The following is an 18,631-nucleotide window of genomic DNA, read 5'->3' as shown; positions in this document are numbered from 1 at the left end:
TGAAGTTCAATTAAAAGAAAACAAAAGGATGCCTCAGTTTCGGCAGCTTCCAACCTCTTTACTAATTTTCAACTTTGGTATTTCAGATTTTTCAAAACATTGGCAATTTTAAAACTGCCTGTGTGGTTTTCGGGAGAGTTGAGGAACTAATTAATAATAACGGGAGCTAGCAGTAATTCCTACAATAAAACAGTATTTCCCACTAAAGAATTTTCCTTCTTTTTGACAGGCTCTGCTAATGCAATTTTTGTAACAGGCAGCTCATATTCAGTGAAGTTAGAGGCATCTGAAAAGAGAAACGCCTCTCCCTTACTGAAGAGGGATTCAGATTGTAAATAAATAAATAAATAAGTTCACCCTATAATTTATTGCAATTCTTCAGAAAATTCAGACAGCTCATCAGAACAGATGAGCACAAGGGAAAGAGCTCCACGTTGCCTTAAAGAAAGCAGCTTTGTCATCTCACTGCAGCAGAAAACCAGGGAATTGCAGGAAAAAGACAGGGATGGCAAGACAAGGAACAGCATCAATCTTTACTCCACCTTCCTACTGTAATCCCAGATCACCAGTGGGGCAATATCCTTGGTTTTTTTTTCTCCTGTTGCTCAAGAACATAAAATAAAGCAGAAATTTGACGAATTCCGAGCCAGCGGAAGAAAACAGCATTGGGCTGAGTTTTTCAATATAACTTCCTTAACACAATAGATATCATAATTTTCCGGCATACCTGTGGCAAAATAGCTTTCTCCTACTCCAGCCTATTAACTCTATGGCATAGAAACCTGCTGTAGTGCTTTCTTACTGTCCCACAGTGCTTGTTTGACAGTAAGTATTTTACAGAGTCTGTTCATGGGTATACCGAAATCACAGACCACAACTCAAAGGCTTCATGAAATACTGCATCGATTGTACCCCCAAGCTCTCCATCTCTATGTTCTCTCCTCCCACAGCACTCATCCTTGGAGCATCACACCCAGCTCCACAGCCTTGAAGAAGCATTTCCAAGCATATCAAGTCGACGGGTATGTGTAGGAAGAAGGAAGCAAAGGCAGCCCTTAAGCTGCAATGGCAATTCGGAAACTATGCCATTAACTGCACGGTGCCTGCCATCAATAAACACACACCTTTTCAAATGGAGCAGAAGGGAAACAAAGCAAACCTAAGATGCTTTACAGCTACTAGGGATTCATTATTTTGGAGCCCGGCTAGTGTAAACACTGGCGATAACAATATTTTAGGTACCAGAAAATATTATTATGGGAGGTAGTTGTAATTCTATTACAGAATTCCCCTTTCCTCATTCTCCAGAGCTCTGCCTATGCCATTTTTGCAACAGGCAATTGCAAAACCTCCCATGACTTACTTCACAGATCCAGGTGACATCCTCATTTCTAAACTGAGCTTAAGCCGCATATTACATTTGGTGCTCCGCAGTGCCTAATACAGATACTGTTTGAACGTAAATACTTACTGACGCGAAGGCCAAAATCTATTGCATTCTGGGGAAAAAAACCAACAACTCTCACACCCACCCCCCCGCAATGTCTGTCTTTAAAAAAAACAACAAAAACCACAATGCAACCTAAGGGGAAAATTAGGGAGAAACTTTTTTCAGGAGTGTCAGATCTGTTTTTAATATAATTGCTCTGCTTAAATTTTTAATATAATGGACAATACATGTCAGTAATCACTCCTTCTTTTTCCCCTCAAAAAATGAGTATTTAGTGCTGGAAGCCTAAATTTTTGTCATGTTCTATATAGAATCAAAACACTATCCATTCCCCTTAACTTCTTAGAGCTGAAGAAAGTTTCTCTTCTGAGAGGAAAATATACGATTTCATGGAAACTGCAGCGGGTACTTTATAGATTTTTTTTCCTCCCAATGATCTACACTACTATTCTACTTGAAATGTCAACCAAGCCAAGACTTCTTTTAAAAATCATACAAAATTACTTCTTAAAAAGTCTGACTTTAAAAAGTCACAAGCCTTTTATGACACCAACATTTGAAAGATTATACATAAAGTTACATATATAAAGTCACATATACAAAGTCGTCTTTGTATTTTAATTATCCTTTACCTAACTGCCTAAACCAGGCAAATTAAAGTCATTTAGACTGCAAACCCAAATACCGGAAAGACAGAAATTACTATGTTTAGTTTGCCCATACCACCTTAATTCCTCCCAGTTTTTGCAATAATTGAAGCAACCACCTCTTGGGAAAAGACAGCAATCATAATTAAATGCTATACAGCAACACGAAAGGGGATTCATTAGATGTGCATGAGAGAAATAAGCACAACGTTTCCTAGTGGCTAAATAGAAAAACGGGAAACTAAAATTACACGAGTTTGACACAGTTGAAAAACCCAATTAATTTAACGGAGATTACATTAGAAAGAAAAGCAAAATTGCTGTACACCAACCAATTTTGAACTATGAGTGTTCAAGACCGGGCAGTCTGCTGAGCCTCAAGGAACCTGTTCAGCTGACGGCAGCAGGAGACTCATTCCCTGCCGTGGGACGACCCCGGGGAATCCCGCTGAGCGCTTGCTCCCTGCTCACGCAGGATGCTGAGAAGACAGAAGGATGCTGAAGAGACTTGTGGGTGGAGGTAGCGACAGTTTAATCGGGAACACAAAAGCTGTGTGCCCAAGCAGAGTGAAAAAGGAATTGATTCAGTTGCTTCACAGAAAGCTGGGCCTTGGCACGCTTGGGAAGTGGAAGACAAATGCCGTAGTCACAAATGGCCCCACTTTCTCCTCTTTCCTCCCAGCTTTTACCACTGAGCGCCACGTCAGATGGTGCAGAATAGCCCTTTGGCCAGTTTGGGTCGGCTGTCAAGCCTATGGGTACCCTTTACGGAGGGGACACGGCTCACTGCCGTTTTGGCACGAGGCCAGGCTGCAGTGCAAGCAACCGTAAGGATACAGCCATTTTTAAGAATTTCTAATTCTCTCAAACCTCTGTGGCATTCGGTGAAACAATGAAAAAAAGACACTTTGGGGACAGAGGACTTTGCCCACACTAATTTCAATGACCAACTGAACCTAATGACGTGTTAGTATTTCTCAGAAAAAAGAAAAGAAAAAAAAACCCGCTTAAAGCAAGGAAAATGGCTAAAGCCAAGAAACCTTTTATAATGGAATTATTAGGAGGCTGTTAAAAGACCCTTCTACGGTGCTGCTTAAAAGGTAATAAGGAAGCATGTAAAATTAATGGCAGGACTGATTATTTTCCCTATACTCTTTCATTTTTGACACTTAAGATTTTGAGCTTATCAACACTACAGAGTTAAATGTCCATTTTTAACACTCATTACTTTTGCATGCCTTTATGAATCTTTCAAATTTTTTATTTCATTTTTAAAGGCAGTAAATTACAGTAACTCCCTATGTTATCTATCTCATGTATCCTTTTTTAAACATAACAGGTGTGTAAGTGGTGTACACAGACCCTCAAGTATGCAGGGGGAATCTGGGTGCATTCCTTTGTAACTCCACCAAGGAAAGGTTTACTGGAATGCAAGCCCTTAGCTTCCAGGGACAAGTACTTCAGGTAAAATAAACTATCTTTTTGAATGTTAAAATTATAGTATTTTCTTGTATGTCACTTAACAATTTCTTTTTCCAAGGGAGGTCAATTAATAACATTTTCTACTTTAATTCTTTTATGGTTATCTTTAGAGTCAACTTGCAACAGAATATATCAGTGCTCAGTAAACGCAATGCTGTTAAATGCTCAAATGCCTACAGTTAACTGTATGTTGCTTAATGAGCTATTTTTTGATCTTGTTCCAGAACATATTCTGGAGAACATATTCAGGCACCAGTTGCTTTGCTATGGTAGCCAGAATGCTCATGGCATTTTCCCCCTCCTCTACATCTCAAAACCACATTTTTTATCTTCATGTGCAATGCTTATTCGCAGTCTTGCTTTATTACTGGCTGAGAAATGCATACTATTTTAATAATTTGCCTGAAATGAGAATCACATTTGTCCTACTCTGCTTGATGGCGGATAAACATGTAAGCACTTGTGACACTAATACCACTTTGTTTTCTGTGGAGATAAACTACCCCAACTCGTGCTTATCTTTACCATCTATTTCTAGTGGTAGCTACAGCAAATGCTCTGAGAAGAGCTACGCTTTGTCGAGCCTTTTCTTTCGTCTGGCTAGTACCCAAGCGTGTTGCTGTAACTTGATGTGTATGTTCTGTCTACCACCAACTACTTACACTTGGGTGCAAGAAAAGGAGGCAGGTGTTTCAACTTAAACCCTTCAGGTCCTGTGAGCTGCGTAATTTAACATTATAAGTAAACAAACAAATCTTCCAAATAAAAACAAAACACCTCTTGTTTTCCACACATCCTTGGAAGTAAAAACCAAAAACCCCAACCTTTTTGGTATCTTAACTTCTGGTCCCCTTTCAGATATCCCAAAATACTGTTGCAAATACCAGCTTCTTCACTTGCCATCCATAGCAAACCATTCACAAGAGTTCAGTACCAGCATTTTGTTACCACATTCTCCTTTTCACATCTGACTCGATTCCTTTTCTACGTATCCTACCTATTCTGGTCTCCTATTCTCCATAATACAAGCTTACCAGCTATTCCTCTTTCTAATTGCTCGTCTTGGCCCATGTAATATTCTTCAGTGTCATAGTGTGACACATTTCAGAAAGTCTCATTCCCGGTCAACAGATCTATTTTCACTTCTCTTAAACCCTGTCAAAAAAGTACATTTTCTCACAGAATAAACCTATTCTTATTTGTGAAAGCAACACTTTTCGCACTTTAAATCAGACCTTAACATCAACAACTTCTGTTTTCCCTTAACTCACCATTTATTTTTTGCCAAGATGCACTACACACTTCAGTAAACTTCACTGACACTTCAGTAAACTTCACTGAAGTGAAATAAAAATCATTCTAACTCAGGATAGACAATTAACTCTATGTGTTAAAAAAGCTCTAAAAAGCAGCAAACTGAAATACACTTTTTAGTCTGTCTTCTGGTGGCTCAAGTGATTACGTCTCTGACTTATATAGCACATTTAGGTAATAAACACTAATATTTTTTGCACAAAACAGAGTAACAATAAAAATAAATAAATAAATAACCAGAAAATTGCCCTAGGGAAGGGTCTGTTGAGCTGTTACCAAGTCCAATCCTCTCTATGCTACAAAAAGCAGACAAATAAAAACTAAGACTACTTTTATTTTTATTCTTTAATAAATGTGCAGATTGTTTCTTTCTTTCTGGAGTGGCAACAATAAATCTTTCCCAAATCTACTGGGCTACAAATGCCATCGATCGTTCAACTGCTAGGCTGTTTCAGGCTGCTACTGCACTCACAACTGCAGCAAGAGAAGAAAGATTCAGGCTTCTGCCAGTGAAGCAGTAGGAGGCAAAAGAAAAAGGGCAATCCTGTAGTGCCAAATGACTTGTCAGAAAAACTGGAAGGGAAATCCATGATAGCATCAGCCTCAGTTCACGAATTCCTTGAATGTTTCATTTAACTAATCTAACAGCCGACTACCTCCAAACCTGGTATTTCATTGCCTGTGGCCAGGTGTTCCCACCACTTCTTGGAGTGGAACGGGCTCTAAGCTAACAAAGCGGTGATGTTGCGTAAGAAAGTCAACTGGCAAAAAACTGCCCCTTCAAAATAAAGGGGGTAATCATCTGCTGAAGCAGATTAGGAGCCGAGAGGAGAGGGAAGCTGGCTGTGTCAGGAGCAGGTAGTCAGTGAATGACACAAACTATATCGCTAAGCTGCATCATTATGTACCAATCCTTACTGCTTTGGTTCTTCAGATTATTCATAAATTACACTTCCAGACCAACGATTACTTAAGGTACGTACTTACTATATGGCAGCAAACAACAAACTCTCTGCCTATCCCTGAGATTTTAGCTTATCTTTTAACAGTTAATATTTTTAAATTCCATCAATAAAATTTTGTTACAGCCTCACAAAGAAAAATAATTGTTCTTCTAAGTCTACAGACATCAGTCTGACAGTCCAAACAATTCACTATAGAGCAAATGAAAACCCTTTGCTCGCTTGTATAAGCATCAGTCTGAATTAGTCTTCTCACCAGTTTTAGCAAATACCAGTGAGACATGTCAGCTGCAACCACAAGCTGTTCACTAATAAGTCATAGTGCTTTTGTTCACTGGAGAATGCTTAATGAGATCTAAAATGCTACATCATACAACTCCCTATGCAACACAGTTCAGCTTCATGGCATGCTTACTGTAAAAAAAGAAAATCCACTTGTTATAGTATTCTTTCCTTGCATATTGTAAATAAAAATGTGTATTATGTGCTACTTCATGATATGCAAACAAATTAATTGAAAAACATTTGCTTACACCAATGAGAATTTAAACACTCTAATATACAACCTTATATGCATATACTTACTGTACCATTTTAGTATCAAATACCACGTGCAGTTTTTTCTGACGGTTGCCTTATCAAATTTCAGTGCATTTTTGTCAAATGACAGAGTTAGGACAGTTGAAGCCAACTGGATCCTCTACAGAATTATGACATACAACAAGACTGCTAGAGGCAAAACCAAATAGAAAAAAACCAAACAAAACAACAACCCCAAATCGGAGAATATATTTATAGAGAATTTTGTTGTTTGGTTACAGCCCTATAGACCTCCAAGGTCTTGAAGCAAAACACCAGCATGCGCATCCACCAAAAGAAATCTATAGCATCCTTGCAGCATGCTATTTTAACATCTTTATAAATAAGCCTCGATTACTGTAACCAAAACCACTATTATAACAGCTGGTAAGATTTACCTATACTGGTTTTCCTATTAGGTATATAAAGCCAACATCATTCCCCAACTCAACTGACAGATGTAACTATAATTTCATTGTGATGCAGAAAGTGCTTTTTTTCCTGCCTTCTGCAGAATGGTCTATACCTGAATACTATGTTTCTCCTTAATGTTGTTTTTGTTATTATTATCTTTTTTTACGGAAAACATTAAATCACAATGAATCAACTACTATTCTGTTAAATTTGAAGAAAGGGTCTTCAAAGAACCCCTTCTTCTGTTAGAAGCAGTAATAAAAACATGATCTTAAGACCCATCTACAAAGGATCACTGCTACCTCTCCATAAATCCATGCTGCGTTTCAGCCAGTCTATTGAAATGCAACACAATTCAAGAAAACATAAATTTTGAGCACTGAATCAGGCATTTTTTTACATTTGGGACAGAAATGACCCAAAATATAGAATTAATTCATCAGTTAAATCAAGAAGGGTTTTTTCAAAATGCTAATCAAACCCAGTACACAAAACATTTTCAGGGATTTTATCATGAGATAAAGCCCACAGGCTGTTTCACACCCTAGAAAAATAGCAATGACTACAGATATTCCATTTTCTCTGCCCCCTCCTCACCACAGTTTGTCAGATTTGACGTTGAGATGCTGTGAAGAGATGAGGAGACAAGTGTAATCAGTGAAATATTGGTATTACTAAGAATTCTAAGGTTCAGTCTCTATTTTGGGACTAGGACTCACGTTTTCCCAACACATCTAGTATCATCAAGCAAAAAAGCAAGGACTTTACTGTCAGGAGTTCAAGCAAGTTATCACCAATATCTACACTAGCTATGGCCACTCAAATAAAAACATATAATAATTTTCATAAAAGCACATGAACAAGAATTGCAAGCAGATACAATTGCTTTTGTTTACTTTAGCACAACAAAAAACTTCAGAAAGGGAATCTTTTAAGTATCTTTTCAGTAATATCTGTAACAATTAGTATTTTAGAACCCACAAAATTAGATTTACAGGTCAATAGACAGGATTTTTTTCATGTAAGAAGTAAAAAATATGAATTCTGAACAATTTCCTCTTCAAAATACTTCTAACAAGAATGTTAACTTCATGGATATGCTGGTTAGACTACTGACTAGCTGAACTAAAACTGTTCTTTCATTCTTTTTTCAAAAAAATCCCAGTCATTTTTTTATTTACTTCCTATCTCGCACCAGTTTTATGGTGAAAGGCTGAAACTGTTCAGCACAAATACAGTATTCAGAAACCGCATTCCAGGAGCTTCTACTCACAACCAATGAAACCAAAACAAAACAAATACATGTGACACACAAAACCAGTTTTGAAAAACTGAGAGAGGAGAAATTAAATTCAAATGTGAGATATTACTTTCTTTTCATCAAGTGTATAAATACACAGGAAATTTGTGACAAATTATGGCACAAATACTTCGAAATTCTTCCTGTGTGGTTTCTTTTGTTTTGTTATGTCATTATTTTATTGCATCTTGGAGAGCTCGTAAGGAAGTGAATTTAGAGAGAAATAAGAAAAATAACAATAACCATAAAAAGATCATGTCTGATTATGTTTGTCTGGGTAAATTACCACCTAGTAAGATAACACTCTCTATGTTCACATAAACCCGGCGGAAACTCTGGGGTTTGATGGCTGTTTGTGGTAGGGGCTGGGCAGTAATAGATGCTCATAAAGCAAGCTCTGCCTCATTTGCTACACCACCTGCCTGATTTTTAAGCATAGATGGCATCGATTTCTGTATGTTTTATTCGGTTTATGTAACAGGAGAAACTGCCCAAAAGGAAAAGGTAACCTAAGTTGACCAGCTTACAAGAATAATGAGGTGGAGGGGAAGGGAATTGGAAGAAATAGCAGGAGAAACAGAACATATCATTGCAAAAATGCAAGCTTGGACCCTTGGAACAGCTCTCTAATGTTAATTACTAACACGAAACATTCACATCAACACAAAGCTGCAACTACCAAAGGGAAAGTCCCATGAAGAAACAGGCTAATTCAAAATAAACCAACTTCCTGAATACAGAAACTGGAAATCTGACCTTCCAATGAGGACACTCACTGAGAACAGTGAGGCTGAAGTGCAGGGAGTGAAACGACATCCAAGTACTGACTTCTCATCTGCTCCATTCCAGTAATTACTAGAGATGTGTTTTGTAGACGGCTAAACACATCCAATATGATAACAGACTACTCTTAAATGAAACTTAAAAGGAAAAACAAGTAATGAAAAAGCAAAACCAAACAAGCAGATATTCCATCCTTATAGAAAGGGTACTGCCTAGCGCAAGAACTAGGAATGCCAAGAACTTTAGCATCAGGATTACAAAGGTTCCCAACAGAAGGGCAAAAAAGCATCAATTGCTGGTAACAGTTACCCCTAGAAAATCTAGTAAAAGGCAGGTTAATGAAGTCTGTCTGTTATCCAAGCTGAAACTACTTTTCTTGTTGCAGTGTCAGTTTTCTGTAGAAGAAATGAAAGTCCGTAGAAGAAATGAAAGTCTGCTAATCAAACAAATCAAAAAGACATCCATCAGTTTCGTCAAAACCATACTAGCAATTTAGAACATGCACTTGTGTTTATAGAAGAGGGATTTCGAAAACATCAAGCTTCATAGGAACTTGAAAGCAGGAGTCTACAAAATTAGCATATTTTCTAGGATAACCTTGCAAAAGGTTGAGACAGTTGCCAAGCATGAATGAATGGAGATAATACAGCAACCACTGGAAACCAAAAAGTCTTGACTGTATTCAGCTTCAATTTTCTTCTGTCTAGTACTGAAATCTTCTGGTAGGTGACCACATGCTTAGCCTCACAGAAGAGACGATCAGAAGAAAAGCTACACATTCTCAGGACGTGCAGAGAAGGAAATTAGACAACACCCAGTAAATAAGGCAGAAAGAGTTATCCATACATACAGCTGCCAAGCACAGAGAGAAGGGCGAAGGAAGAACCTTTGCTCAGCAAAGGCACCACATAGTAATGCCAGCTGGGGATCCAAGGGAGCCTCTTGAGCGGCAAGAGATGTAGGGCTGAAAGTTCAGGCTGTCCTTGGTACAGTGCTTCCTGCCTCCAAAACTACTGACAGGAGAAGATACTGTAACTGCCTCTTACTGAAAGCCTGGATCACTACTGCCATCCAGTCTGCTCTTCAAGAATTTTAAACAATTGAGCCAAGAGCACCCTATTTGCACGTGTGAATGGGGACCTACAAACCGCATGCTAATTTGAAACTTAAAACCAGAAAATCTTAACGTTACATCAGTTGAAATATCAATTGATTTTGTGGGTTCTTCTCTGGAGAAAGTACATTTGTCCAAGTGGGACAACAGCAGATTGAGTTATTTCAGACCCCTGAAGCAGTCACGTCCCTGGTAAAGGGTGGAGCTCGCCAAAACCTGATTTCTCATGTACATTCTTTCTTTCCTAGGGTGACCAGTACAACACACACATGACTACAGTCTCACTTCATAGCCTTTGTATTTCTCACCGTTCAGCTAAAAGCACTAACCCTCCAGCTAATCTTCCCTGGGGAGAATTATACCCTATAGCAGTGTGGTAGAAGCCGCCTGATCTGGAACACGCTCCTGTCACTAATGCGACAGTCAGACGGATAAGAACTGTTTCTCAGGATAAAGTATCTGGGAAACAGGCTGGTGAACAGTGCGTTATGGCCCTCCGCCAGTTCACATGCGAAGACAGCTTACAGACCTTGGGCTTCTGGGAAAGGGAAACAGATGTTTCAATTTGCACAGACAGTATCTCCGTATTTTTTATCCACCACAGTCCTTTAATGAAGCATTCACTACCCAGTGCACAGGCACAGGGCCCCCAGTGAACATTTATAGCTTGAAACATGAATTTATACTAATGCATTACTGCCCATGTCTTCTTTTCCAGCAAATCAAAGTGAAAATGCTTTAAGCTGTAACTCCATGATCCGGAGAAGTGTTTCTCATCACACGATGAAAGCACCTACAGCCAAAATACAGACACACACGCATCCATTCTTAGGCTGTATTGCTTCTGGCGCTTGAAAAAATGATTCCATACATCTACAAAAACAGTTTTACTGATTTACTAAGTAATCAGTAATATTAGCATGAGATTAGTAGACATTTTAATTAAAACCTAACAGCTGTTTGAAGCCAAATTCCTTGCACAATAGATGCTCGCACCTACTGTAAGCATGGTTCCTGAATGAGGGGAAAGAAGGAGGAAAAACCAAAAAAAAAAAAAAAAAGAAAAAACCCCCAACTGCTTTATGGAGCGTTTGCAGCCTGTGGATTACAGGCAAAATAAACTTTATCTAGGCAACACAATGAGATTCTGGTATGTTCTCTTTGTTTTCTAAGCACACAGTAACAATGAACGATCATTTAAAAAAAATAATCTAGTCCCACAACTGAAGTGCTGTGGAATTCAGAAGCAAATGCGTATCTTCTCCCTCTCTCTGTAACAGTCATGCTGGCCTAAATTTTATGTCATTTAGAGGGGATAATAGACTGAAAGCTGGTATCTCCATGGCTGCTACTATGGATGGAATGTTTTCAGCCCAGCAGATTTTTCATAGTGGAGCAGGCTTCTTTCTCACTGCAGTATCACCACCACTTCGTATCTAAAACGCTTCATTATTTAGGTTACATTGCAGTATGACGGTTTCTTATCTAAACCGGGTCAACTTAAGGTTATGAAATTTCAGTTTTCTATTGCTATGGAAATTCTGCTACAACAAACACATTTTCTAGTTGCATCTCCATTGTCTATTTTGCACTCCTCTATCTTCCAGGATACCTCTATATGAAAATTTTAGAAAGATCAAGTTTTCTTTCCCAACAAAATCTTTCATATACTCTGGACATGAGAATCTGTCTGCTCTTTGACAAGGTTACAATTACATTTGTAGGTCTGAATTATTTAACCACTACAGAGAAAGCAGATTTATTCACTACAATGGGGTCAGACACTAAGAATAAAAATGTGTATTCTAATGTACAAAACATCCCAGGAATACTAATACTCAGTATTGGTAATTAGCACTTTGATTAGAGCATGCATGTTTTTAGCAAGGACTTTTTTTAAAAATTGGTTTTTTTGGATGGGCTGCCAATTTTCAGAATTCTAGAGGAAGCTCAAGCTGACCATGAAAAATTTGGTTATACACACAAAATTTTTTACAAATAAAAAAGACTGTTCCGAGGTTTCAGCTTTATCTGATTAGTTACCTTCAAAACAAATCAGGACTTCTGACAATTCAGCAGAGAGAAATAAACATATATAACTAAGAAATTATGTACAAAATTCTTACAAATACAATGAATATTGGCCAAACTAAACACAAAAAAGGATATAGTCTTAGTGTGACAGGCACATTCATCTTAATGCCCAGGAATGAAGAATATTGCTTCGTTGAGTGTATCCAACTTTGTATATTTAATCAAATACATTCTACAATGAATTTCAAGTGTGACTAATGACTTCAGCAGACTACAGCAAAAACATACTATCACAAACACACTAATTTACTCCAACCTGTATGTATAGCATCCAGCTATAACTCATCCTAAATTACTATAAAGGGAATGTGGCCTCAGGCTACTCAATGATGTCCAGAGATGACAGATCCCCACAAACCAGCAAAATAAAACTGAAATAATAGAAACTTACTTCACAACAAAGATTATGTCTTTCTCTTCATGTAATCACAGTATTACTATTAAACCAGCCAGTTCCATGGCACAAATCACCCACGGCATGCAGGCAAGATTTGATACAAGAGAAAACCTTTATTTGGTTCCCTCAAAGGCCAAGGAAGCAAGTGATCCCATTCCATGAACAGCAAAACCAGTGAAACCTGGTTTTCTATGGATGTATGCCTTGAGACTCAACTCTTATGTAGATACTGTGTCCTTCCTAGTAGTGGATGCATTAGCAATCTCTCCTGATGCGGATTTCTTCATTCACAGAAATGAACAGAAAATTAGTATCTGAGATTTCTACCCATCTGTCAAAACTGACAGCAAATGACCCACGGGAAAAATAGGAGGAGGGAAAGACAGGAAGACGGTTTAATCACTTAGGCCTTTTCACTTAGGAAACGAGGAAGTCGACTGAAAAGATGATGATTAGAAAGGTATTTTATCTAAAGCTACAAAGATTGTTACAGGTTTTTTTTCCTCTGGAATGCACAGACAGGTAAAAATCCCATCTACTATGCTACAAAGCACTTGTAAGAAGTGAACTTAAGTCAACCAAAACATCTCTCCATGACACCATTCTTAAAATTCAGAAGTGAGATTATTCACAGACATTAGCTTGAAACCTTATTGGAAAAGTCACCACATCAATACTGAAGTGATTTGGGGGAAATGTTACAATTCTCACAGAATGTATGTGAATAGCTGCCAAAAAAAATTAGTGTTCTCATTGACTAAGCCAGTCCATGAAGAAATAATGTTAATTTCAACAATCAGAAACAGGCATTTGGAATTTGGAGAAAAATCAGAAAATCAGTATTGGATAAGCAGAACTTAAATAAAAGCTTCCCAAAGCCTCTTAAGCAGTAATATTAGAATTGTTTCCCAATTAAAGCAGCCAATGAAAACATGCTTTTATTTGACACCTTCTGAAAAACTACACAGGAATTCCCTGAACTTTTATGAGTATTCCTGAGTTCTTCTGCAATTTCTTTTACAGTTTCTTGAATCCTAATCTAAAAGACAATCTTTTAATGGTTCTTAGCCCTCTCTGGAAGACTTGACACATTTCCATTTCGGTTGGTTAATTTCATTATGTATCATTGATTTCCTTATTTCTTTCCTGTTCTAAATGCGCATTTCAAAATGCAGAGGAAACAGACAATGACAAAAAAGTAAATAATCCTTTTAAATAATTTCCTTGATTTTTAGTTTCTCCAGCATACATTCTGATGTGCAGCATACATTCTGATGTGCAAGTTTTCACAATGACTGTTTTTTTTTCCTTAATTTAACCATCCTGCATAAATCAACAGACCCACCTTAGTTCTCCCAAGGAAATGGTTTAACAGTCTTTAGATCAAACCTGAGACTAACATATAAATTTAGGAATTTGAAGACAAAAACCCCCAGGTGCAAGACACTATATAAATAATTAATACAGCTAATTCACAAGTTCTTGGAATCATATCAGCATTACATGCTTGGAGTCTTGGAATTCCAAGCATAACGGAACGCCTCACAAATAAAAAATTTTTGGCACGTACACCCTACTGTAGCTTATCCAGATCTGCTTCCCCAGTCCTGTATTCAATATCAGGCTTTGAATGAAGATTTAGAATATTACAAACTATTCATACTGGTATGTGTGCTATAAAGCAGCAACTAAAAATTTTACGTGCTTCTGTAACAAAGGCATCATTATAACTGTAGCTTTTATCCACTCAAGAAACTGGGAAGTGTTCTGTTTTTCTTCGTCAAGGGAAATGACAACAAAGCAAGCACAAGGGTGGCTAGTATTCATAATAAGACTCATAAATAAAGGAAATTATGTGCACAGTTATTCATAAGGTACTTTTCCTCCTTTTGTTTACCATCCTGTAAAGTTCCGTTCATTAAAAAACAGGAAGAGAGGGAAAGGCTGAAGCAGTCAGGACCATCACTGCTGTAGCATTAGTTTTACAAAGATTAGCAAACGTTTTTAAGTAAAACATGTCTAAACAGTGTATCTTTTTGAATATGCTCAGTGAATTGCACAGAATGTGACACAAAGATACTCAAATGCTACACTTAAGAAATTCTTCCCCAAAATCCATGTTTTAAAACGTATTTGGATTTTCAAAATTAACAGCTCATAAACAATGCAAGATAAACATCTGATTTCTGTGTGACGAGTGGAGACAGAAATTTAAGTCATATTAAAATCGTAGAATCATAGAATCATGGGGTTGGAAAGGACCTCTGGAGATCATCTAGTCCAACCCCCCTGCCAGAGCAGGGTCACCTAGAGCAGGCTGGACAGGAACACATCCAGGAGGGTTTTGAATGTCTCCAGAGATGGAGACTCCACCACCTCTCTGGGCAGCCTGTTCCAGTGCTCTGCCACCCTCAAAGTAAAGAAGTTCCTCCTCATGTTTAGGTGGAACTTCCTATGCTCAAGTTTGTGCCCGTCACCTCTTGTCCTGTCACTGGGCACCACTGAAAAGAGCCTGGCCCCATCCTCCTGACACCCACCCTTTAAGTATTTATAAGTGCTGATAAGGTCCCCCCTCAGCCGTCTTTTTTCCAGACTGAAGAGACCCAAATCCCTCAGCCTTTCTCCATAAGAGAGATGTTCCAGTCCCCTAGTCATCTTGGTAGCCCTTGGCTGCACCCTCTCCAGCAGTTCCCTGTCCTTCTTGAACCGGGGAGCCCAGAACTGGACACAGTACTCCAGGTGCGGCCTCACCAGGGCAGAGTAGAGGGGGAGGATGACCTCCCTCGACCTGTTGGCCACACTCTTCTTGATGCACCCCAGGATGCCACTGGCCTTTTTGGCCACGAGGGCACATTGCTGGCTCATGGTCATCCTGTTGTCCACCAGGACTCCCAGGTCTCTTTCAGCTGAGCTGCACTCCAGCAGGTCAGCAAAATAATGCTCTCTGCACAAAATAGATGTCAGAACGGTTAATTGAGAAGACAACCAGTTATAAAGAACAATTAAAGCAACCCCCAACTCTCTTGTCAATTTAAATGATCCTTATATGAAAAGTAAATTACCTCCATTGAGATTCGTCTGTGTATCCGGTTTCTGAGACAAACACCTGTGGGAGACTGAACTTCATCAGATGACGTTCCAGAAGCTTGGTCGCTTTCACCATCTGACCCCATTTTCAGATTTTCATGAACAATATCTTAAAAATAATCCAAAAGAGTGAAAACAGTTAATCGGTATTCCACCAAACATCTCTCTTGTACAGATGGAAAACAACTGTATCATTACTGTGCACTGGGTTATACGCCAAAGACTCATCACAGTCATGGTAGTCTTGATATACTTTTTATGGCTCAGGAATCACAAAATGAACAGGATTACTTTATAGGACTTCTCAACAAGCTTTATCATTATTTTTCTTACTTGGTTTGCAGCAAAACTCACTTTTCCAAAACAAAAGACAGACAGTCCAATCCCAATTTTAATTCCTATAAGCCACTTTCCCCTCACAGCTTCAGTTCCCAGACTCCCTCACTACCCCTTCTCTTTGAGAATCACAGAATCGCCTAGGTTGGAAGGGACCTTTCAGATCATCTAGTCCAACCACCAACAACCTAACTCTGACAAAACCATCACTAAACCATAGCACTAACTACTACATCTACCTGTCTTTTAAAAACCTCCAGGGATGGTGACTCAACCACTTCCCTGGGCAGCCTGTTCCAATGCTTAGTAACCCCTTCAGTGTAAAAATTTTTCCTAATATCCAATCTAAACCTCCTCTAGCTGCTTTTGGATATAAAACATTACTGAGAATATTTAGTACTTTCAAAATCAGACTACCTGATGTTAGCAACCTAAGTGTATCTCCAGAAAGCTTAAAAAACCCAAAGCTATAGGTCTTATTTTCGGAAATGCCAAGTACGGAAACTTTAGATACAAAACCCCCTGCTGGGCATGTGTGCAAGAAGGGGATGTATTCTGACCGTTTAAATAGAGGCCTACAACACACACGTGGATTCAGCAGAGGACCTGATATTTAGGAGCAATTAAGTGAAATCTGTGACCTTATGGAGGAATTTAGGTAACAGATTGCCTGAGTGACATGATGTTGCAGGATCCTGATGTCAGGCAAAATTGGTACTTTTAACACAATCCTGTAAATTCACCCACACATAAGAGTTTATGTATGTTATGTATATACATATACATTACTTAAGCACCACAGGATCTTCCAGACTTTGGAAGATGAACACAGTAATGAATGAAGAGAAGATCAAGGTGGTGTCATTAACAGCATAAAGAGCCAAATGACTTGCAAAAGGACACACAATAGGAAATTGGTCATAAAAGCAATTCACTATGAGTAACGCTCCACCATCACCTCTGAAGTATTTGAACTCCAAATTACTACAGAGATTGAATACTTACGCACACAAAGGAGATGCTTCAAAAGACACCAATTTCCCTGCCCTCTCCTGACCCTTGGTATTAAGCATTATCTTGTACAGGGTAGAAGAAAACCTGAGGACCGACTAAAAATCTCGGAATGCTATCCCTAAAAAATCCTGATATTAGCAAAACACACAGAGCTCAATTCAACCTTACCACCAACATACCTGGAAATATTTAACATTTGCACAGCATTACTGCAATCAAAAAAAAGAAAAGAAAGAGAAAATGCAAGTTTTATCACTATCAACAAGCACAAAGGCTGGATTTTCTAGGAAAAAAAGCCTTTAGGCCAATGTTTGGTTATCAGCACATCTTCTAAAACGTCTGTCTAGTTTGGCTCACATAGAATCATGTAGACTTCAAAGGATCAAATTCCTCCTCAGTACAAAGAATTTCCTTTTACGGAAAACAGAATGGATATAAAAAGATTAACTCATAAAGCATTGGAACCACGTATTTTAATTCAAAGTACTGTAATTTAACACACAAACTAAGCATGCATCCCATGCACAAAACAATTTTTCCATCAGCAATGCAGATCTAAATTGGATTTAGATTAAAAATCCACATTGCATCAGAGTTTTCCCTGCAAGCCATGCTTAGATTTAGACTGAATGAGAAAAAAATAAGCTGCACTCCTTGCATAAGAAGCAGCAATCTTCTGGTTTCAAACAAGGTAAATACTCATCAGTGCTTCTAAAGGCACGGTAGTTTGAACCAGAGAAAAAGATTTTCAGAAAGCGGTCCCTAAAGATCAGCCTTAACCTTAAGCTAAGCATACAAAATGTGACGCTCTTTTGCCAAGTTTCTAAGAAATCTCTCTTATTCTTTGTAGTGACTCGATAGCTGTCTTTTTTAAAATCTCTAACAAACTGCAGGAAATTAATTTTTAGTAATATAAAAGCAATATTGAAAACACTATTTTCAGCAAAGCTGTTATGTCAGCATTGCTGTATCTGGTGAACAGCACATTCACCGTATCAGTTCTTTAATAAAGTTTCTCTTTAAAAATACTTTTCTGGGAGGTCATGTAACCCATTTTAACAATTACAGGTCTCAAGATTCTGTTCATAAAATTAAGTGTAACAGCTACGGACAATTGTTCTCCAATCTATTGATCCTCATGTTAGTACAAGCCCATTGATGAGGCCCCAAAGTCTGTTTTCTTTAGAGAAGCTAAACAAGAGAGTTATCTGGGCAACCTAACAAAATAAGATAGACAAAATTAAAGAAGTATTGTATTTTAAGCCATGGAGCAATGACACCATTACTTTCTGAAAAAGACTTGACACTTACTAAAGTAATCATATGATTGATACTGTCATACTTTTTAAGTACAACGTTCAGTTCACAAAAGTGTATGTATTACAAAGTTACTATTTAAAAATGACAGTTTAAAATGCAACACTCAGAACTACAAAGAGCATCCTAGCTGACAAAGATGATGCTTCTACTAAGAAGACCACATATGCAATAATACACAACTAAGGACAATTTCAAGAACTAGTAAGACAAACCCATACACGTGGGGCAGATAACGTACCTGCAAGGCGATTCTGCTCTTTATAATCAGGAATGCAAAGACAAAGTGGTCTGTACCACTCAAGTCTAAAAATGCAGTATTTCAGACTTAAATAAAATGA

The 18,631-nt window shown here is 38.2% G+C and overlaps 1 protein-coding gene across 5 annotated transcripts in view; it reads right to left on the bottom strand.

Moving 5' to 3' along the window:
- Positions 1-18,631, bottom strand: part of CDK17 (cyclin dependent kinase 17) — a 97,942-nt gene that overhangs the window by 21,478 nt on the left and 57,833 nt on the right. For all 5 annotated transcript variants that reach the window (XM_054188552.1, XM_054188586.1, XM_054188578.1 and 2 more), the window contains one exon: positions 15,599-15,732. In XM_054188552.1, the coding sequence (XP_054044527.1) occupies positions 15,599-15,732 (134 nt within the window). The remainder of the gene's footprint in view (positions 1-15,598; positions 15,733-18,631) is intronic.

Source organism: Rissa tridactyla, chromosome 1, assembly GCF_028500815.1.
Source record: "Rissa tridactyla isolate bRisTri1 chromosome 1, bRisTri1.patW.cur.20221130, whole genome shotgun sequence".
Classification (NCBI taxonomy): domain Eukaryota; kingdom Metazoa; phylum Chordata; class Aves; order Charadriiformes; family Laridae; genus Rissa; species Rissa tridactyla.
Note: the sequence above shows the minus strand (reverse complement) of the source record. Positions and strands in the feature narration are given on the sequence as shown.